We start from the raw sequence: 23999 nt of genomic DNA, 5'->3' as shown, positions 1-23999 counted from the left end.
TGGCTGTATGACTCCATAAGCAAGACAAACTTATAAATGTTTAATCTTGGCTATCAAATTAATAACCATATAAAAACTAATTGTAAGATTATGTATTTTTATAGTTGGTTAATTAAAAAAAAACTTCTTAAAACATCAGCATTTTATTTTTTTTAACCGGCGACACTTATTAACATTCAGTGTTCTGACAGCATAAGCAGCTATCATAGCTCCACAGGGCTGTGCTGATTAGGACCTGGTCTCGGAGACTTGGCTGGCATTTTAAAGTTTGTTTTTGTCCATCGTGAAGGTTACTGCCAGTCAATGGCACTCACACCATGACCTTGTCCTTCCAGAAGATGGTACAAAAGTTGTAAGATAGGTATAATTTCTTCATTGAAAAATCAGTTGATTGTGTAAAAGAAGAATAGGTAAAGGTTGCTGTTCTTGTTAGATAGTTATAAAGGTGAGAATGTTGACTGTTTTCTGTTTTCCAGCAGATGAATCAACAGATGTTGGTGAGGAGGACAGTTTTGTGGGTCAAACATCTGCTTCTATGAGCCATCCACCAGCCTTCAACTATTTTTCTCAGACAGCAACCAACAATGATCCTTTTGCAAATATTGGACACCATCCCTGTACAACGGCAACACCACCTGCAAGGACAGTCGCAAGCTCAAAGGCTCCAGCTGATGTACCTGTAGCTTCTTCGGCACAGTCTGTGCAGGATTCCTTTGCATTTCAGAGCCCATCGTCTCAGGCTGGCTTCAAGACGCCTCCAGTCTCTCAGTATGTCAGTACAACCTATCAGAATAATCAGCCTGGAATTTCCGCATCCACAGCTTTCACTTCTGTCTCCTCGCCTCAGACCCAGCAGAATTATAATCCTTATCGCCAACTTTCCCAGAGCTATCGAGCCAGTCCTCACCTTGCTGCTCACCAGCATCAACAAAGCCCATGCCAAGGTCATCAACACATGCCTCCATTTCAGTCTGCCACACCAACTGATCATCTTTACCAGACACCTCCAGTTACTCCACCACAGGTAAAATATGCTATGTTATTGTTTGTTGTAATATCTTTCTGTTAATTTGTTTACCAAGACAGCCTGGAGAAAAAAATAACTTGCACTATTGACTACCAATACAGTTTGTAACTCTCTTGTCAAGTCCAGAGCATAGAATGCAGTGGTGTATGACAGTTTTCTTTTGCAGCTTACAAATTAGACAACAATAATTACATGTTCTAAATCCAATGCATTCATTGCATAACATGAAGCCTAATCATGGTTATAATGTGCTAATTGCTTAATAACAACCCTTTATTCATGATGTAAAAGTCCAGATTACATAATGGTTAGATCTACAAGTAAAATGTAGAATGGATTTGGTAGCAGCACAGTGTGGCTACCACAATGTAAGTCCACTGTGTAGGCTTTATCTCACAGCTACTGTATAAAAGAAAAGTAATGATCTATTTTAAAAAGCTCCACGTCTATCTTCTAAAGTTAGATTAACAATATTAGTTCCACTGAAGAAACCTTCAACAGGATTTAATTAAGATAATTAATAATGAATTTTGTAGCTTATCCTTTGGGACACATGCTAAGATAGTTTTCGCATTCAATTTTAATGCATGTCTATAGGGCTGGTGTATGTAATAAATTATAAGGATAATTATCCTCTACACAAATGAGAGAAAAAAATTGGTGTAATTACTGTTGTTGCTTTACTTACTTGTCCAGGTTTGAATGATTGAACATTTGATAATGAAGGTTACTTTAATTTTACATCTCACTCCGGTGACGTCTCTGTCCTCGGCCTCCTAGCAAGGACAGGCCAGGGAACTACAGGCCGCTGAGCCTGATATCAGCCTGTTGGAAACGTTGTTGGAGGGGGGTTCTTAAGGACAGGATCTACCAGCATTAAGAGGGGCACAAATTGATTAGGGACAATCAGTATGGCTTTGTGCATGGGAAATTGTATCTCACAAACATGACCGTTTTTTTGAAGAGGTCACCAAGAGGGCTGTTGAAGGCAGGGCATTGGAGCTGTCTACATGTATTCCAACAAGTCCTTTGATAAGGTCCCACATGGTGGGATTGTCTGGAAGATTAGACTATATGGAATGAAAGGTGAATCCGCCAATTGGATTCAAAATTGGCTTGGACGAGGGAGTCATAGGGTAGTTGTGGAGGGTTGTTTTTCTGATTGGAGGCCTGTGATCAGTGGAGTACTGCAGGGGTCATTGCTGGGTTTAGTGTTGTTTGTCATCTACACTGATGATTTGGATAACAATGTAGTTAACATTGTGAGTAATTTTGCAGATTACACCAAAATTAGTGGTATAGGTCGACTGGATCTTGCTCTCCATGTTGTCTTGGTGTTGCTGATCAAACTGGAATGGAAACCCCCCCCTGCTTTACAAGAAGGCAAAGGGCATAAATTGATGACAGATTTGTTTTTGATGCAATCTGCATTGCGAATGCAGTTTTGTCACCTGCCATTATCTTGAATAAAATGCCCCAAACTTAGCACTGATGCAAGTTAGCAGAAGAGCAGGTGATGAAACAAAATTTCATTCAAAGAAATTACTTGCATGTCTGAAACTTACTCAGTACTTTAGAGAGGTCAGACTTTTATTCAAAAAAATATTGCGATTTAAGTCAAATGCTTTCAAAAATGACATATATTTTGTATTTGCAGGCACCTTTCGGGCAAAGTGTATCAACGCTTCCTCCTCCTAAACCTATATCCTCAGCATTACAACCTTTGCTGAGTCCTCCACATAACTTCTATGAGCCAATACGACCCCACTGGTTCTACTGCAAGATGGTAGAGGGAAATCCAATCTGGATGCCATTTAGTTTTCTGGACACTGCGAACCTTGAGGAAGTTTATAACTCTGGTGAGTAAAAAAAGGTTGAATTTCTTCTTTTTAGTTTGTCTCTTTAAATTTCAATGTGGAATCCTTAACAGGGATAATTTATTTATGTAGTTGCCTTGTGTAAGAAGTAAATTTTATTTTTGCTTTGCAGTTCATTTATTATGTTAGTTGCTGGCATTTTAAATACACTTAATGCAAGTACAGTTTTGTTGGCAACTTGACAAACTGGGATCCAATCATTGGCAGATCTGTCCATTTCATAAAGTCTCCATTACTTCTGTGAATATTTTTTAAATAATTTTTTCAATTTAATTTTTGTTCCACACACTACAATTTATTTATGCTTAACACAGGTTTTTCTCTAATTTGCGACTAATTTCAATATATTTTGTATCTTCATTGTATGTTGTTAGTCAATCATCTTTTGTTTTGTATATTGCAATGTAGGAAATGGGAAACAAAAGATGATTGACTAACATCGGAGAAGATACAAACAAAACGTTAAAATATTGGAGTGAACTTCCAAATGAGAAATACAGAATATCTATTTCAGTCTCACCAGTTGATATTTGGGCGGCTTCAATCTTAAACAGTTGAGCCATTGTCTATTTCTAAGAAGAAAAAAATAAGTTAATGTGGCTATCCTGCTTGCACCAACATATGACATTACACAAAGTACACTACTGACTGCGCCAAATTATCCACATGCTGGGAGACTAAATGAGATCTCAACATGGAAAATATTTTTACTTGTCATCCCAAGAATACCACGTGTAAGCTTTTTACAACCTTTAGCAGGAGCTCCAACTACCAACCTGTTGGAAGACTATTTTTATATGTCTGTTTTTATATGAATAAAACTTTTTGGAATTTATTCTGAGTTCTAGTTTTGTTCATTTGAACCAATGCCCCTTTGTTCTGTACTTGTGATTTTATTTGAAACTTCTGACTTTATATTTTTCTGGTGTTTACTGTCCTTAAATATCTTTCAGCTGTTTTTCATTAAAATTTTAGTCATTTCTTTGTTATGAGACTTTTTCTCAAACTCTCTGAGATACATGCTTTATTTCATTACTTTTGACCAATAAGCGTGGAGATTCTTAAAAAAAAGATTGTTTTTGTGTTATTTTGTATTTATAGTATAGGGCAATTGCTCATTAACAAATTGTCAAGCAGTCTTTCCCATATTTAATGTATAAATATTTTTTTCTCTATTGTAGATTATATTAATCACACTTTTTCTTGATGCTATTGTTGATTATTGGTTCAAAATTTAAAGAGACCTAATCTGGTTTACACTTGCAGTACAACCAGACCCTGAAAACCTAGTTGTGTCAAGTGATGGTGGTCGTTATGACATTCATTTATATGACCGCATGCGCAGTGCTGTGTACTGGGAAGAGGAGACAACTGAAGTGAGACGATGCACGTGGTTTTACAAGGGGGATTTGGACAGCAGGTTTATTCCTTACTCTGAGGATTTCAGTGAAAAATTGGAGGTACAGTATCCAGTTGAATCATACATAGTTGTACTCGCATTAATTTAAAATTACTGTTTAAAATCACAACGTAGTAATGAATGATACGAATCAAGATTCCAAGATTATTAAGTCAGCAATACAGAAGGAAACTTGTAACTAAAGAAGAATAAAGAAAATTAGCATGGCTTTCTATTTGCAACGATGGTTGACCACGTACATTATTCATGGCTAATGCTGCATGCAAGGTGTTAATGCTTCTGAGAAAAATCTTGGAGTTAAAGGTGTTGTATGAAAGGACATTTTTTTAGTGGAGACCAGGGACTGCAGTTTCTGGTTTAGAAATAAAGACACAAGGTGTTGGAATACATCAACGGGAGAACATGGATAGGTGACATTTCGAGTTGTGGCCCTTCTTCAGACGGGTCTGAATTGTCACCTATCCATGTTCTCCAGAGATGCTGCCTGATGCGATGAGGTACTCTAGCACTTGTGTCTTTTATTGTTTTGAGTACCTTTCCATATCTTTCTGTCTTCCTACTTACAGTGGCTTGCAAAAGTTTTCATACCCCTTGAACTTTTCCACATGTTGTCACATTACAACCACAAACGTAAATGTATTTTATTGGGATTTTATGTGATAGACCAACACAAAGTGGTGCATAATTGTGAAGTGGAAGGAAAATGATACATGGTTTTCAAATTTTTTTACAAATATAAAACTGAAAAGTGTGGCGTGTAAAAGTATTCAGCCCCCCTGAGTCAATACTTTGTAGAACCACCTTTCGCTGCAATTACAGCTGCAAGTCTTTTGGGTATGTCTCTACCAGCTTTGCACATCTAGAGACTGAAATTTTTGCCCATTCTTTGCAAAATAGCTCAAACTCAGTCAGATTGGATGGAGAGCGTCTGTGAACAGCAATTTTCAAGTCTTGCCAGAGATTCTCAATTGGATTTAGGTCTGGACTTTGACTGGGCCATTCTAACACATGAATATGCTTTGATCTAAACCATTCCATTGTAGCTTTGGCTGTATGTTTAGGGTCATTGTCCTGCTGGAAGGTTAACCTTCGCCCCAGTCTCAAGTCTTTTGCAGACTCTAACAGGTTTTCTTCCAAGATTGCCCTGTATTTGGCTCCATCCATCTTCCCATCAACTCTGACCAGCTTCCCTGTCCCTGCTGAAGAAAAGCATCCCCACAGGAAATGGGAAACAAAAGATGACCAATAAGCGTGGAGATTCTTAAAAAAATCTCCTGCTGAAGAAAAGCATCCCCACAGCCTGATGCTGCCATCACCATGTTTCACAGTGGGGATGGTGTGTTCAGGGTGATGTGCAGTGTTAGTTTTCCGCCACACATAGCGTTTTGCATTTAGGCCAAAAACTTCAATTTTGGTCTCATCTGACCAGAGCACCTTCCTCCACATGTTTGCTGTGTCCCCCACATAGCTTGTGGCAAACTGCAAACGGGACTTCTTATTGCTTTTTTTCAACAATGGCTTTCTTCTTGCCACTCTTCCATAAAGGCCCGATTTGTGGAGTGCACGACTAATAGTTGTCCTGTGGACAGATTCTCCCACCTGAGCTGTGGATCTCTGCAGCTCCTCCAGAGTTACCATGGGCCTCTTGGCTGCTTCTCTGATCAATGCTCTCCTTGCCCGGCTTGTCAGTTTAGGTGGACGGCCATGTCTTGGTAGGTTTGCAGTTGTGCCATACTCTTTCCATTTTCGGATGATGGATTGAACAGTGCTCCGTGAGATGTTCAAAGCTTGGGATATTTTTTTATAACCTAATCCAGCTTTAAACTTCTCCACAACTTTATCCCTGACCTGTCTGGTGTGTTCCTTGGGCTTCATGATGCTGTTTGTTCACTAATGTTCTCTAACAAACCTCTGAGGCCTTCATAGAACAGCTGTATTTATACTGAGATTAGATTACACACAAGTGGACTCTATTTACTAATTAGGTGACTTCTGAAGGCAATTGGTTGCACTGGATTTTATTTAGGGGTATCAGAGTAAAGGGGGCTGAATACTTTTGCACGCCACACTTTTCAGTTTTTTATTTGTAAAATAATTTGAAAACCATGTATCATTTTCCTTCCACTTCACAATGATGCACCACTTTGTGTTGGTCTATCACATAAAATCCCAATAAAATACATTTACGTTTGTGGTTGTAACGTGACAAAATGTGGAAAAGTTCAAGGGGTATGAATACTTTTGCAAGCCACTGTAACTACATCCCCTCTTTCTTAATACTAGCCTGGTAAAATTCCCTTGCTTCCTTTCAAAAACCTTGATGTTCTTGATTTCAGGTCTACCAAAACAACTTTATGATCCCTCTATCTATTGTATTTTAATTATTGTGTGGCTTTCTATTTAGGATGCACATTTTTCAAGTTCATAATTTAGGAAGTTCATTTTCACATTTTGTTTTTATTACATTTATTTTATATTATACATTTGTCATGATTTGAAACCAGTGGTACAAAGCCGTAACACCAGAAGTGGCTTTTGCTACGATAGTATGAAGAAGCTATTTTTAAGTAGATGGAAGTCTCAAATATTCTTCCTTACACCATATCAAAAACAATATATATATAAGTGAACATTACATAAGTGAACATTTTTAAGTTTGCACCTAAAATAGTTATGAAATCTTGTGGAAAATAAATTGAGTGGTGAAGGTTTTTAACTTTCCTTTTATTTGCAGGGAGAATATAAAAAGGCTGTAACTACCAACCAGTGGCATAAGAGACTCGAATTTGCCAGTGGAGAAACCATTGTAATGCATAATCCAAAGGTACAGTCTGTTCTAAAGCAAGATATCATGAGGTTAAAAATTCACCTGTGGCCATAGACTGTACATACTGTAACAGGAGCTGCTGCATGTTGTGTTCAACCGACAAAATGTGTTTTCATTGGGTTCCTTAAACTGAATCTAAAAGTGCCGTTACTATATTATGCTTTTATTGTGTGTGACCAAGGCTAAATTTTGACCACAGGGTCTTTAAAGCAATATTCTTGAAAAACATTATTTAGGAAGACAGAAGCTTGCATCTGTTCGATCAGTGAAAACAAATTAATTTCGTGATGTTGCATTTTTTTATTTACTGCTACTATTTTGGAAAGTTTATGTACATTATCTGACTTTCACATTTAAATTTATTATTACAACTGGCTCATTTAATCCAAAGATTTAATCTGAAACCCAGAATGGAAATGCGAAAAACTGCAGATGTTGGAAATGGGAAATAAAAACAGAAAATTCTCTATGCATTTACGGATTGGGCAGCATTTGTTCAGAGAGGATCAGAAATAACGTTGAGCTATCATCCTGCTGAACATCTTCAATTATTTATTTATAATCTTAAATCCACAATTTATCCACAATGTTTTGCATACTGATTTCTGAGGGAGACATCTTACACTTGTAAAGAGGCACTGTTGTTATAAGTTAATCTATCTAGAGTGGAAGATGATGGAATCAGTAGATGTAGTGCATTTGGATTTCTAGAAGGCATTCAATAAAATGCCACAACAAAGGAGTATTGTATTTGGGGAATTTTGTATTTGGGAGTATTGTATTTGGGAATTTGTTAGCTAACAGAAGATAGAATTGGAATAAATTATCATTCTTGGAGTGACAATTGGTAACTCGAGGGGAGAAATATTTGTTTATTGAAATGGGAGGGAGGATGGGATGGTCGGTTTTGAGTATGTGCGATAATAGGCTGCAGGGGCACAAGAAGAGGGATGGGACTTTATGTCCTCTGAGAGCCAGTGTGGATTTGATGTTCCATAATGGTGTTCCATAATATAAGGATATATGTGAAATAAGGTTCACTCTTTATTTGTGGAGGTAGTTTGTAAGGGCTAGTCATATTGTCTTCTGGCCAGAGAAAAATACAGTTGAATATTCAAGAATGCTTAATTAAAAATAAATGTTGTACTTTATCTTGTGGCTCTTGTTCAAAACCACAACCATTTGTTTTTCAATGGAGACCAGGATGTGATAGGAAAGTTTGGCAGAACATTATTTCTACATATTGATCGAGAATGAATTAATTTGACAAAATGGGAGTAGATCAAGTCCAGCACTAACAACCCCATGAGCCCCTTTTAGGGAAAAAATATTGAGCCACGATATAGAAAGGGGCAACACTTGTTCATCTAACTAAATTGTTCATTATATCGATTACTATAACTTCCAGTCTCAACAATAATTATTTAAGAAATGATAATAAAGCAGTCATGATTGCTTCTAGGTAATAGTTCAGTTCCATGCTTCCGCACTGCCAGATGAATGGGGAACAACACAAGATGGACAGACCAGGCCCAAAGTGGTCAAGCGTGGGATAGATGATGATCACGATGTAATTCCTGAAGGTATGAATCCAATTAAACACTTCAAATACCTCAATGATCTTTCCAAGCTAAATTTGCTATACAAAATTAAGCTTTCCAGGTGCCTCGAGCTAAAGAAAACCTCCTTGAAATGTCCATGGCACTCTAGTTAATTATCAATTCAGTGTTTTGGAAACTAAATACATGACATAATGCTAAGGCAGTCTTGATTTTGTTTCCCGCAGATATTGCTGATTCCCCAAAGGTGCCACAAATCTTTAACTAAAATGTGGGATTTTGTGTGGCTGAATGAAACTGTAAATATATGTATTTCTGAGTAGTGCATTTTCTATTAAATGCTTTGACATTTTTCATGAAAGTAACAAGGTGCCAAAATACGTGCAAACTTTATTTCCTTTGTCATAGTTAGATCTAACTTGAGGCAGTAAGAGTTTTGTTAGTTCGTGAAGGATGGAATGAATTTCTATGAATTGCACATTAGCGATCATCTCTCTAAAAACAATTGTAATGTCTTTTTCTTACCCTAGGAGAGGTGCCACAAGTTAATCATCTGGTTTTCATGGCACATGGTATTGGACCAGTCTGTGACTTGCGTTTCAGAAGCATTGTTGAATGTGGTAGGTTTATTTTTTAATTATTCTTTCCATGAATGCCTTTTAATTATTTGAAGCAAACCTACATTTAACGTGAGTATTAGAATGTCGAGGTTCAAATGAACCTGAATCATTTAAAAAGCTGATACCAGCAATAATGTAATGTAATCCATGATTTAACAAAACCTTTTGAATTGGATGATGTGAACAGTTGTTTAATATGACTATAATTTAGCACTTTATTACACCATCAGAGAAACATTGCTTGCTCTATATTGGAACTTTATACTGTAATCATACTTAAATGTATCACCTGGATATCAAATCTGTAACTCGGTTTTATCAACATTTTATTGTTACCCTTATTTTAAAATAAATTACCTTGTTTCATTAGCTATGAATACCAATATAATCTATATATCAAGTAATTCCCCTCATGCAAACATATTTTAATTACATAATGGTTTCAGTCTTATTACCATGTTGTTTCTTAAGTTCTTTATCTAAATACTTTAAAAACATTATGTTTCTCAATGTGAAAATATTATCTATTCAATTAACCTTTTTTGCTCATGTTTGCAAACTCTTGAAGCATCTGTTTAACAACTATATTAGGTTTGGCCAGTTGGTGGCAATGTAACCAAGATGATAACATGAGTAAAATACAAACTGCTGGGGAAACTTAGTGGGTCAGGCAGATTCTAGGGAAATGGGCAGACAATGTTACTTCATTCTGGGAAGTCCTGGCCCAAAATGTCATTTGTCCATTTCCTTCCACTGAATCGTTTTGACCCATTGAGTTTCTTTTGCACTTTTAGTTTTTTGTTTGACTTTCGAGAGTTTGCTGTCACCTGTGTCTCCAAAGATGAAAACATGAACTTTCCTCATCTAAAAAGGTGTTGACTTCTACTGTGGCCATTTGAAAATTCTGAATAGCAAAAGATTATATTTTAAAGTTCACACCTGCAAAATGTAAAAAAACGTTATAATATTACTTGATAGACTGTTTGTTGGTTTGCAAAATAACCGGTTATATTTAGTCAGGTAGACCTAGCACATTTGGCTTTGCATTAAATGAGTTTGAGCCCTGCCAACACAGTTGAAACTGATGGTTCAGATGTCTCAGTGAAATTTCTCCTTTAAATTAAGCATTTTTGGCTTCTGACCAATCGGGTGTGGTACTATTTTCATAGACAACCAAAATGTCCCAGTCTATATTCTTCCTCAAATGTCAACACCAGAAGTATATTCATGCATTCATCTGACGTGGCAATCAATCGCAATAAATGCAGTTCATAAATGAATCCATTGACTATGACATACTTTGGGCAATTTTGAGATGGGGTTGGGCTGAGGAGACAATACTCTGAATGCAACTCATCTGTAATCTTTTTTGTAGTTTTATGTTGAGCATTAATAAAATTAGTGTTCATATTTCAAATACATTTAAATTAGTGACATTAAGCTGTATTCCCGTTCAATAAGGTACTTAGTAATTTTAGTACCTGGTTTATTTGCAGGGTTTGAATTATTTCTGGAGCTCATGTTTTAACAATTGAGCAAATAACTCAATGGCTCGGTTCTCTGGGGTAGTAACGATGTGAAAATCATCCGTGCTACTCCATTACATCCAGTATAGATTTTCAAGCTGTACTTTGCTTCATGAAGTATTGCTGTGACTAAAAATCCTATTCTCCCAATCTTACTCGTAATAATATAACTTAACATTTTCCCAACCTAATGCTTTTTTTAAACTTTGTTGCCAACTAATTACAAAGACTTTGTGGTATTAATTTACAATTAACGACTCAGACAATTGCACATTATTTTTTCAGTTGACGACTTCAGAAATGTTTCTCTGAAACTACTGCACACACATTTTAAAAAAGCAGTTGATGAAAATAAAATCACGAGAGTTGAATTTCTTCCAGTGCATTGGCACAATGCTCTTCATGGAGATGCTACAGGAGTAGACAGGTATATTCTCCCACTTCTATTATGGTGGAAAAAGTTGTACATGGATTGAATTTTAATGCTTTTGTCAGAAAATAATTTGATGCATAATATTGTCCTTGCTTAAGAATACGTTTTATAATAATGTTAGTAAAACATGATGAACTTTATGGCCTGTTTCCTTTAACATCGTTACTTTTTTGCATATCTTCCATTCATTGTTCTTTATTTCTCCACATCACCATCTATATCTCTAATTTCCCTTATCCCTAACCAGTCTGAAGGAGGGTCTCTACCCAAAACGTCACCCATTCCTTCTCTCCAGAGATGCTGCTTGTCCTGCTGGGTTACTCCAGCTTTTGTGTCTATCTTCAGTTTAAACCAGCATCTGCAGTTCCTTCTTATACATGATGATTACACACTTTAAGTTTATCTGTTTTTAGCTCTGGGCATTTCAAAGACCATATCCAACACCAGCTTTGGACAGAAATAGTTACTGGAGGAAAAATATTTCTGTTTTAATACTTCAGAAAATTTGCTTTTAATATACTCAATTATCTAAATTTAAAATTGGATATATAACTCAATTTCCTCGATTTTATATTAAGAAAAAGTAATAAAATTCTCATGCTAACCATCCTTTCATCTTTACTATTCAACATGTCTTCTGTAGAGGCTGGAATTTTTTTATTGCATTTCTAATTGGAGCAAAGTCCAAGGGCAATAAATGGCTGATGCTATTTGTAAGCCGCGCACAACCCCTGGGCTGCCGAGCCTCTCCTTGCTTTACTGTTACTAGACCAAATAATTCAATAGATTCTATCAAACATGACCTCTTGAAAATTTGCACTTATGCGCACATGTGTAATTAATCTAATTTGGACGTGTGTGAAACAACAGTTTGAAAGTGCAAAAAGAATGAGAATATTAAGATTTTTTCTTGGCTAAAATAAATATGTTTTCACAAATATAAGAATTTAGTGTTATGGAGGTAGTTTAGCAGGATTAAGACTTGGCATGCCTTTTTAAAATGACTCATAATCATATGAATATGAGTTTAATACATGTTCATATAATAGTTCTATTATAATGCAAGTTTCCATAACATTAGCTGGTTATAATGTGATTGATAAATTGGGGAATTCAGATTCAGATTCAACTTTAATTGAAAGTTACTTTGAAAAATTGACGAGCAGAAAAAAAATGCTGTCTTGGGGGGGGAATGTATTGGGTATTTCCATGTAACCTCCATGCAGTAATTAGTCACATTTTCTCTTAAGAACATTAGTCTGTTGTGAAATTGACAAAAATTGCTTCTGTTAACACTTGTGCAAAGATACTCTATTAAACCATGTGACACAGCCTCTAGTATTTCCTTCTTACTTGCAATGACAAAAATAAACCTGTAGCTATTTAAAAAATAAAAAAAAACTTTATTCATGAAAATCCAATGAGAGAAATAACGTTATTGCGAGTTGGAAACTCTCTAGCATTTAATGCCTTTTTCTCCATTGATACTGTTGTTTTCATAATACCATTTTATAACAAGGTTTTTAGGAATGCAACTATCACATTATAGAAGAACCACTTGCATGTATATATCAATAAAACACAGTGAGTTTATATCCTTGTGTGTATTTGAATGTCTGTTCCTTCGCATGATGTTGTGGCAGTGATGGCAACTTCCTACTTTCCACTTTTAAAAATGCAGGTGCTGGAAGCTATTGTTCACTTTACTTCTTAAGGATAAATGCTGATAGTCTTTCCATTACTTATACAGGAAATCATGGGTCATAGCTGAAAGGCCTACTCCTGCTATTTTTTAATGTATAAAAGGCTTGTGAATGGCCTTGTCGCAAGCAATATGAGATTATATTGATAGAATGAGAAGAAGTGAGAGGATATATGCACAGAATATAAACAGTCTCTGGTGGCCTTTTAATTTTGGTATGGTGTAATTTTGGGAAATTTTAGGTAGAATAGTTTTGATTATTTTTGTTGAAATTTGATCTGGTTTCTGTTTTTATTGAATAATTTTTAATTGTTGTAAAGCTAATTTTGAAAAATTAACCTTTCTCATTTGGTTCTCTCTTTTTGCATTAGGCGTATCAAGAAAATCACATTGCCAAGTATAGGCCGCTTGCGTCACTTTACCAATGAGACATTACTGGACATATTCTTCTACAATAGCCCTACATACTGCCAGACAATTGTGGATAAAATGGTTGCTGAAATCAATCGACTTTATGCTCTCTTCTTGAGCCGAAATCCTAATTTCAAAGGAGGAATCTCCCTTGCAGGACACAGCCTGGGTAATAACTACTAATGTTTGAATAGTTTGTGGGACTTGTTGCATTTCCATTCATTATTGTGTTTATGGATGTGTTACTACTTTTGAGCTAATCTAATCAGGATCGCCATGTTCTATGCAGTTTTTGTGTCCAGGCAGGTTTGGAATCAGGAAATACTTGGAATTGCCTTTGTACCTGAAAATTTGAGGATGGATTGAATTTTGCTTTGTCGTTGCTTGGTAGAGTGTGAACATTTTGGAGAATCTTCAGTAATTTTTGGGGGTATTATAAGAGCTGCCTTGTGGTTTACCCAACTATATTGCTCTTTCTTTGACTCTCTCTCTCATCCACTTGCTAATTTCCTTTTGCTTAACTCTCTCCCTTTCAATGGATCCCCATTAAAATCATCTTGGTAGCTGACCTCTATCCATTAAATGGCAATAATATCCTTCCTGCTTTGAAACACAGGACATGCTCTCCACTCAATGTAGGGTATGTGATTTAAACTAGCATATGGAACTGCTACTCATTGCACGTGGAATGTCCACTGGGTCCCCACTCGCCTGGAATGAATGTAGGATGTTAATCGCTCTCGTTTTCAGCAGTCTCTGCTCATTGGTGAGGTCTAGAAGGTGACTGAACCCTGGGTAATGTACTACAAAGGCCATGACCCCGCAGAATATCCTAACAAACCGTCAGATGCCAAAGCAGGTTATCAGAATCTCCTCCTGTCAAAGCTGGTGTAAATGTTAGGTTTTCGAACATCGCCTGATAATTAGATAGACTTGAAGGAGTGGCGCAGTGGTAGAGTTGTTGCCTCACAGCACCAGTGACCTACAGTGGCTTGCAAAAGTATTCATACCCCTTGAACTTTTCCACATTTTGTCACGTTACAACCACAAACGTAAATGTATTTTATTGGGATTTTATGTGATAGACCAACACAAAGTGGCGCATCATTGTGAAGTGGAAGGAAAATGATACATGGTTTTCAATATTTTTTACAAATAAAAAACTGAAAAGTGTGGCGTGCAAAAGTATTCAGCCCCCTTTACTCTGATACCCCTAAATAAAATCCAGTGCAACCAATTGCCTTCAGAAGTCACCTAATTAGTAAATATAGTCCACTTGTGTGTAATCTAATCTCAGTATAAATACAGCTGTTCTGTGAAGGCCTCAGAGGTTTGTTAGAGAACATTAGTGAACAAACAGCATCATGAAGCCCAGGGAACACACCAGACAGGTCAGGGATAAAGTTGTGGAGACGTTTAAAGCGGGGTTAGGTTATACAAAAATATCCCAAGCTTTGAACATCTCACGGAGCACTGTTCAATCCATCATCCGAAAATGGAAAGAGTATGGCACAACTGCAAACCTACCAAGACATGGCCGTCCACCTAAACTGACAGGCCGGGCAAGGAGAGCATTGATCAGAGAAGCAGCCAAGAGGCCCATGGTAACTCTGGAGGAGCTGCAGAGATCCACAGCTCAGGTGGGAGAATCTGTCCACAGGACAACTATTAGTAGTGCACTCCACAAATCGGGCCTTTATGGAAGAGTGGCAAGAAGAAAGCCATTGTTGAAAAAAAGCCATAAGAAGTCCCGTTTGCAGTTTGCCACAAGCCATGTGGGGGACACAGCAAACATGTGGAGGAAGGTGCTCTGGTCAGATGAGACCAAAATTGAAGTTTTTGGCCTAAATGCATGGCGGAAAACTAACACTGCACATCACCTTGAACACACCATCCCCACTGTGAAACGTGGTGGCAGCATCCTGCTGTGGGGATGCTTTTCTTCAGAAGCTGGTCAGAGTTGATGGGAAGATGGATGGAGCCAAATACAGGGCAATCTTGGAAGAAAACCTGTTAGAGTCTGCAAAAGACTTGAGACTGGGGCGGAGGTTCACCATCCAGCAGGACAACGACCCTAAACATACAGCCAGAGCTACAATGGAATGGTTTAGATCAAAGCATATTCATGTGTTAGAATGGCCCAGTCAAAGTCCAGACCTAAATCCAATTGAGAATCTCTGGCAAGACTTGAAAATTGCTGTTCACAGGCACTCTCCATTCAATCTGACTGAGCTTGAGCTATTTTGCAAAGAAGAATGGGCAAAAATTTCAGTCTCTAGATGTGCAAAGCTGGTAGAGACACACCCCAAAAGACTTGCAGCTGTAATTGCAGCGAAAGGTGGTTCTACAAAGTATTGACTCAGGGGGGCTGAATACTTTTGCACGCCACATTTTTCAGTTTTTTATTTGTAAAAACATTTGAAAACCATGTATCTTTTTCCTTCCACTTCACAATGATGCACCACTTTGTGTTGGTCTATCACATAAAATCCCAATAAAATACATTTACGTTTGTGGTTGTAACGTGACAAAATGTGGAAAAGTTCAAGGGGTATGAAAACTTTTGCAAGCCACTGTAGGTTTTATTTTTAACTAGAGGTGCTGTGTGTGCAGAGTTTGTACGTTCTCCCTGCGACCACATGAGTTTTCTCCGACTTGCAGGTTTGTAGATTATTGCTATTGTAGTTTTTTGGCTTGTAAATTGTCCCTATTGTGTAGGATAGAACTAGTGTGTGTGTGATTGCTGGTCAGCGCAGATTCGGTGGCACGAAGGGCCTGTTTCCATGCTGCATCTCTAAGCTAAATTAAACTAAACTATAATCTTGCAATTGAAATAAAATAATAAAATTGAGTCAAAACAATATTTAGAAATTATTAAAAACATTAAGGTGAAATAATTAAAATAATACTTGCTTCTTTGTCTCTTCACCTGTAGAGATAACATTTCCTTTGAAATTAATTGGGTTTTGTATATGTCACCAGATTAATATGGTGTAGTTTAAGGTTATTGATTATAAGATAAAGCATGGAAATTAGATTCTCATCCCACCGAGTCCAAACTGACCATCGACCATCTATTTGCATTAGTTCTTGATGATGGTTCACCCATATCAAGTTTCTTTATTGTCATGTGTGGCAGGTACAGTGAAATACTTTTTTTGCATACAGCTCAGCACAACTATCCCCGTACATAAGCACAATCACCCCGGTCAGTACAGTGCCCACTGAGTCCGCATGCAAAATATGCCATTTTATAGTCCAGGTGCAGCAGTCCCAGTAACATTAGTTCTATGTTATCCCATTTTTTCCCATCCCCTCACTACAGACAATGTAGGGGCAATGTACAGGGACTAATTATTTTACAAATCTGCATATCTATGAGATGTGGAAGGAAACTGGAGTACCCGGAGGAAATCCACGCGGTCACAGGGAGAGTGTGCAGACAACACCCGAGGTCAGGATTGAAATTGGGTCTCTGGCACAGGGGCAGCACAGCTCTACCAGTTGTAACTCTGCTGCCCCCTCTTACTGCCATGTGTACCGAGGTCCTGTGAAATGCTTTGTTTTGCATCATTAATACTAAAGATAAATGCAAACAAGCCAAATTAAAGTATAACGGGTAGAGCGAAGGAAAGGATACAGAGTGCAAAATATAATTCTCAGCATCATAATGTAACAGTTGCAGAGACAAATTCCAGTGTTTAAATGTGGTAGAGGGGAATCGGACTGTACCCTAGCTGTTCTTAAATCTGATGATTTGCACTTTCAATCTTCTGTACTTTCTACCTGACAGGAGTGATTTTTCTCCACGTGGAGTGCAGTGTAGTGAGTGATACTGACTGACAGGTGGTGCTGCAAGTCCAGGGCTTGCAGAACATGCTTGCAAGGCAAGGACTTGCTGCCATTCCGAAAGCTGAGGCCATCAGAAGAATTGCCTGCTGGAGCTAGCAACATTCAGCCATTAAAGAATTCTGGAGTGAAACTCTGGGAACAAATCATAATACAAAATGCAAGTTTTGAAGCAAAAGGAAATCATCCACTTTTGATGGTTGAAATATCGCCTTTTAAAACAAAATGTTCTTTCCCATATTTTGAGAAATACAGTCTCTATGCAGTTTTCAGAAAGTGGCCTGGTTTTGTTGCTAATTTTTTCATAAAGTTTGAACTTATCTTGAGCGATCCAGCTATCAGCGAGACCACTGATCACTGAATTTGATCGCGCCATCATTAAGGCTTGCATCATTAAGCAAAGGCCTTAAACTCAGGAATTACTTTCCTGGCTCTTTCTGCATCCACCTCCACTACATCACCCTATTTATATTTCCTCTTTTGAAAGGCTCTTTAATTACTGCATTTGGTCACCTCTCTTATCTCCTGTGCAGCAATTTTGTTCAATTACATTCTTCTGAAGTGCCTTGGCAGTGTTATAGATGCCATGTACTTAAACCTTGTTGTCATGACAGTGACACCATTTCACAGCTTGGGGTTTGAAGACTTTTTTTTGCAATCTTTCTTCACACATTTTAATTGGTATTTGAAATTGAGGTGGAATGATTTCCCCTGAGCCTGTACAGGATGGTTGAGAATTTCCACAGTCATCCACAGAATGAAAAGCATTGGGAAGGGAGTACGGTAGATATTAGGTGTTTGGAAATGCCTTGTGACAGAAGGGAAAAGTATTTAAATAAGATAACAAACTATAAGAATTGATATTATGGATGATAAATGGGCTGCAGTGTGCTTTTACCATGAGGTTATTTGATCACGAATTGTTTTGCATTTACCATCAGAAATTTTCCAATCACTCTTTCTGGTGGCATAATATTATTTATTACTGTTCTCACTGCAATATTTAAATATTAAATGACCTGAGTTTGCATATGTCCACTATGGTAGAGAAGGAGACCATCCAGCATTGGAGCATTCCCATTGATCCCAATCCCTGCCATCAATTCTATTGTAACCTATTATTTTTCCCATTAACTACTCCGGATTCCCCTTGTACACTATGGACAGTTCACAGTAGCCAGTTAACTTACCAAACCAATTGAATTGGCATTATCATAGCAACACATTCTAATAGTAAGTGTATAACACAGAATCAGTCAAGCCTGCACTCCTTGAAGTTTGGGGAAATGAACTATGGAACTTGATTTTTACCCACTGGTGACATAAAATAATAGTAGCTCTTGTTACTAACATAATGGGCATAATACCAATGACAAGAAATGCATCTAAGATGAAAATATTTAAAGATAAGCTTTTTTATGGCCATGTCAGTGTAATTGGCTTTAAATTGTATATTAAGTATTGAGTAGGTTTCATAAGTTGCTTTTGGCAATTGGTCTTGATGCTGAGGTGCTTTCTAGCTTAATTTCCTCATCTGATAACTCTTCTTTGTCATTTGCACATAGTGTCCTCCAAATTCTCGATAATTTCTTTGCTTTTATTTTGAGAGTCAAGGAAATAACTGCGATTTCTGTACATGTTTAATGCTCGATAATCCTTTTGAATTAAAATAAATAATTTTTCAAGTGAAAAAATGATTGTTGGTGAAATGCACCTTTTGTCTCCTGATTCTGAGTGTCCAAGGCCGTCATAATCCATTAGGTTAGATTTCTGAAATAATTGAGTAACTGGCTCCAGCTTTTAGAGCTCAAGAATGTGTTTTGTTTGCACACTACTTAAATTATAGTATGAAATACACTTTAAATTCAGACAATTCTAAAGTAACTTTGGTGTATAAATGTCACTGTTGAGTTTGTTTTGTGAATCTTGACTTTTTCATAGGTTAAATTGAAACTCAACCTCTAAGATTTATTGAGGGGGGAAAATTTACGTCACTTCTAATTTGTTCTCAGGTTCTCTGATCCTTTTTGATTTGTTGGCCAATCAGACGGGTGGCTCTTTGGCTGGTGGTCCCACTCAATCAGCTCCTAATGGGACTGTGAAAGATTCAACAAGCCCAGAAGAACCCCAGGTACCATACTGTACAATTAATTGATCACTTATTGAGCTAATTTTGTAAATCTGTGAACATTTTTTATATGGTCAGAATCACTAGTGATCAGTTTGGTGTATAATATCTAATTTGGTGGATTTATTCTTCAGAGACATAACACTAAATGGTATTTTATTTATTTAATATCAAATTGCTATTAGAAGTTTATTGTTGTTTTGATAGTGCTATTAACTGGAGTAACCTTTGGCAATGGTCATCCTCAAACCTAAACATCACAATGTGCTTTTATGCTAGCTGTTACGCTCAAGAAAATCCTCTTGCCTGTAAATTGAAATAGATTATTGTGGGATTCGGCAAAATATCACTGACGGTTTAGTTCTGTTTCTCCATACAGATAGTCTTCTGGTTTTTTTTTTTTAACTGTTAACAGTAGTTAGTATTGAGACACAAAAGACAATATTTGACACTGCCATTTAAAAACTGAGATTCTAAAAGTTTCAAGAAAATGTTGGCATTGCTTTTGATTATAGGTCATGCTTTATGAATGCAATAGATTTTGTCAGAGACCAGTAGTTGTTTGTAAATAAAGCTATTGTCAAACATTAGTGATACTCTTTCAAATCCAGACCTTTCAACCAAAACTATTTATAGCTATTTTATGTCACAAAGAAATACGTTTTGGATTTGAAGACCATGAGTCACATAATAATCTTAATGTCACATAATAATCTTTTTTTTTAATGAAATGTTACATTATGTATTTAACTTATGCTCTAACCAATTTGTAAATGAGTATTGTAATTGTATTATTTTGTGCATTTGTATGAAACCTCCATATCATAAATATTCAGGTGTAGATATTTTAATATCTTAATCTTCTGAATTTGTAGTCGGCAAGGCAGTACTCTGCATATCGCCAACTTGGATGTGTTGTGCATACTAACATGCTGTTAGTGCCCCCTTAAAACTGTATCTCACTTAAAAGTATCTCACTTCTGCAATACTGCCAAAATATCAACAACTGCAAATTTTTGGATGATTGATATGCGTGAACATATATAATCAAATTAAGATGTATCATGCCTACCCAAGTCATGGGACTTGGTTGATAGTTAAAAATGGTACTGAGCACATTTATGTTGGTCGAAAACTTTTTATCACATTTTGCATTCCATATTACTGTAAATAATTGCAAGTTAATGGTTAGAAGTAAGGAATTGGGAAACTTCCCAGTGTTCTAATTGCTTTGGTATCAGCTACTCCACTTATCCTGTCAATGGCCTGGATGAGGTGAATTTGTCTAATATTCATGTGGATTTACTGCCTGCACAAAACTAGAAGGGAATAGACTGAGGTGGATGAAGGCTGTAAAGGGCAGTGGCTTGAGTAAATGGCAGTGGATTGATTAATTGAGGAAGAAGGTGAACACATGGCTGATTAAATTTAACGGGGTGATTTATGTTCTTGTTTTCCTTTCGAAGAAATAGAAATACAAAACATCTGTCAAATGGTAAGGGACTAGGCTGTATTAATGTTCAAGGGACCTGGATTTTCCATATATGGATCATAAAATTAACATGGAGGCACAGTAAGGAATTAAAGTAGATGGTATGTTCATCTTTAATACCAAATAAATTGAGCATTTTAGGTAAAAAAATCTTACTGTGGTTTACAATGGGACATTGTGACAATACTTCTGTGTGAAATATTGTTTTGCTCTCCTGCCTTGGTGGAAGTGCAACAGAGGTTCAGCAGCTTGATGATCCAACACACACACACACACACACAGAGTTTGAATAGATTGGACCTATACTCTCTGGAGTTTAGAAGGATGAGAAGTGTACCCGCTAAAACAGGGGTCGGCAACCTCGTTCTGCAGAGGGGCCAGGACACATGCCTATGAGCAGATGGCGGGCCACATCTATCACGTGTACACATGGATCCTGCCCCGGATGGCAGGCATCCAATCACGTGTTCACAGAAGGTAGACAAAAATGCTGGAGAAACTCAGCGGGTGAGGCAGTCTCATGCAATCCTTGCATGTCTCAGCTGCTGAGTTTATCCAGCATTTTTGACTTCCTTCGATTTTTCCAGCATCTGCTGTTCTTCCTTAAACGTGCTCACAGAAGGTACAGCCAGAGCTCGGCCGCACTCGGCGGGCCGGATGATTACAGGGGGGGGGGGAAATCCGCCTGTGGGCCGGATGATTTCGGGTTACAGGCAGCACTGTAAGGTTGCCGACCCCTGCGCTAAAACATAAAATACTGAAAACAGATTAACATGGTAGACTGTGGTAGTTGTAACAACGGGCACTTAAAGAAATAGTTAAGGCTCTTGGTAGAGAATGCAACATAATGGCAAGGAAAGGACATTTGTTTGCTACTCGGAATGGTGAATAGATAAAAATGGGTGTTTTTGTGATTATTAATCTATAGTGTGCTGAAGGATAAAGTCTCCAAAGATACAATTACCAAATTTGCGATAACATAAATATAGGTGAGAAAGCAAGTCCTGAAAGGATACAAAGGTACAGCACATTCAGGAAGTGTTCAGACCCCTTCACTTTTTCCACATTTTGTTACATTACAGCCTTATTCTAAAATGGGTTAAATTAACTTTTATCATCAATCTACACACAATACCCCATACTAAAAAAGTGAAGACGGGTGTTTAGAATTTTTTGCGTAGTTAAAAAGAAATAACTGAAATATCACATTTACATAAGTATTCAGACCCTTTACTCGGTATTTTGAGGCACCTTTGGCAGCGATTACAGCCTCAAGTCTTCTTGTGTATGATGCTGCAAGCTTGGCACACCTGTTTGGGTAATTTCTCCCATTCTTCTCGGCAGATCCTCAGGCTCTGTCAGGTAGGATGAGGAGCATCGATGCACAGCTATTTTCAGGTCCCTCCAGAGATGTTCGATCGGGTTGAAGTCCAGGCACTGGCTGTGCCACTCAAGGACATTCAGAGACTTGTCACTAAACCACTCCTGCGTTGCCTTGGCTGTGTGCTTAGGGTCGTTGTCCTGTTGGAAGGTGAACCACTGCTCCAGTCTGAGGTCCAAGACACTCTGAAGCAGGTTTTCATCAATGAACTCACTGTACTTTGTTCCATTCAATTTTCCCTCGATCCTGACTAGTCTCCCAGTTCATACCGCTGAAAAACATCCCCACAGCATGATGCTGCCACCACCATGCTTCACCGTAGGTATGTTATTGGCCAGGTGATGAGCGGTGCCTGGTTTCCTGAGTTCAATCTTGGTTTCATCAGACCAGAGAATCTTGTTTCTCTGAGAGTCTTTTAGGTGCCTTTTGGCAAACTCCAAGCAGGCTGTCATGTTCCTTCTACTGAGGAGTGGCTTCCGTCTGACCACTCTACCATAAAGGCTTGATTGGTGTAGTGCTGCAAATATAGTTGTCCTTCTGGAAGGTTCTTCCATCTCCACAGAGGAACTCTGGTGCTCTGTCAGAGTACCATCGGGTTCTTGGTCATCTCCCTGACTAAGGTCCTTCTCCCCCGATTGCTCAGTTTGGCTGGGCGGCCAGTTCTTTGAAGGTTCTTCCTGGTGGTTACAAAGTTCTTCCATTTAAGAATGACGGAGGCCACTGTGCTCTTCGGGACCTGCAATGCTGCAGAAATTGTTTTATACCCTTCCCCAGATTTGTGTCTCGACACAATCCTGTCTAGGAGTTCTACGGACAATTCCTTCGTCTTCATGGCATGGTTTTTGCTCTGACATGCACTGTCAACTGTGGGACCTTATATAGACAGGTGTGTGCCTTTCCAAATCATGTCCAATCAATTTAATTTACCACTGGTGGACTCCAAGTTGTAGAAACATCTCAAGGATAATCAGTGGAAACAGGATGAACCTAAGCTCAATTTTGAGTGTCATAGCAAAGGGTCTGAATACTTATGTAAATGTGATATTTCAGTTATTTATTTTTAATGACTTTGCAAAAATTTCTAAACACCTGTTTTCACTTCTTCATTCTGGGGTATTGTGTGTAGATTGATGATTTAAAAAAATGAATTTAATTAATTTTAAAATAAGGCTGTAACGTAACAAGATGTGGAAAAAGTGAAGGGGGTCTGAATACTTTCTGAATGCACTGTATATAAATAGAATAAGTCAATTGGTAAAGATCTGGCATTGGAGTACATTGTGGGGAAAATTTGAGTTTATGTGAAGCAGTCTCTGCGGGCAGTTGGTGGTGGGATCACACTGAGGTGTTGCAGAAAGATGTGTTGAATACTGAGGCTTTTTGATTAAAAGGCGAGGACCAGGTCACTCCTTGTTCCGTAGGTGGGGTGAGGGAGCAAGAGCAGAAATGTGAAATACTGTGGTGGGGGATCGATCAATGACAGCAGGGGGGGAACTACGTTCACTAAAGAAAGTGGACATGTTAGATGTCACAGAATGGAATGCTCATGTTGGGAACAGATGAGGCGGAGAAATTGAGGGAGGGAGAACGTCTTTACAAGAGGCAGGGTGGGAGGATGTGTGGTCCAGAAAACTGGGAGTCGGTGGGTTTGTAGTAGACCTCAGTCAATTCATGTCCCTGTCATGGAGACGGAGAGATCAAGAAAGGGGAGAGAGGTGCCGGAGATAATCCAAGTAATAGTGTTCTT

The 23999-nt window shown here is 37.8% G+C and overlaps 1 protein-coding gene across 5 annotated transcripts in view; it reads left to right on the top strand.

The window, feature by feature from the left end:
- The window catches only part of LOC116981101 (SEC23 interacting protein), an 87986-nt gene that overhangs the window by 5141 nt on the left and 58846 nt on the right, over positions 1-23999 (top strand). For 3 of the 5 annotated variants that reach the window (XM_033033823.1, XM_033033824.1, XM_033033822.1), the window contains exons 2-10: positions 477-1024; positions 2685-2886; positions 4171-4364; positions 7059-7148; positions 8614-8734; positions 9241-9330; positions 11142-11283; positions 13363-13571; positions 19264-19382. In XM_033033823.1, the coding sequence (XP_032889714.1) occupies positions 477-1024; positions 2685-2886; positions 4171-4364; positions 7059-7148; positions 8614-8734; positions 9241-9330; positions 11142-11283; positions 13363-13571; positions 19264-19382 (1715 nt within the window). The remainder of the gene's footprint in view (positions 1-476; positions 1025-2684; positions 2887-4170; positions 4365-7058; positions 7149-8613; positions 8735-9240; positions 9331-11141; positions 11284-13362; positions 13572-19263; positions 19383-23999) is intronic. The other 2 variants (XM_033033826.1, XM_033033825.1) reach the window with 1 other exon arrangement.

The sequence above is a fragment of the Amblyraja radiata genome, chromosome 15 (assembly GCF_010909765.2).
Source record: "Amblyraja radiata isolate CabotCenter1 chromosome 15, sAmbRad1.1.pri, whole genome shotgun sequence".
Lineage (NCBI taxonomy): Eukaryota > Metazoa > Chordata > Chondrichthyes > Rajiformes > Rajidae > Amblyraja > Amblyraja radiata.
The sequence above is the reverse complement of the archived record's forward strand: the minus strand, read 5'-3'. Positions and strand labels throughout refer to the sequence as shown.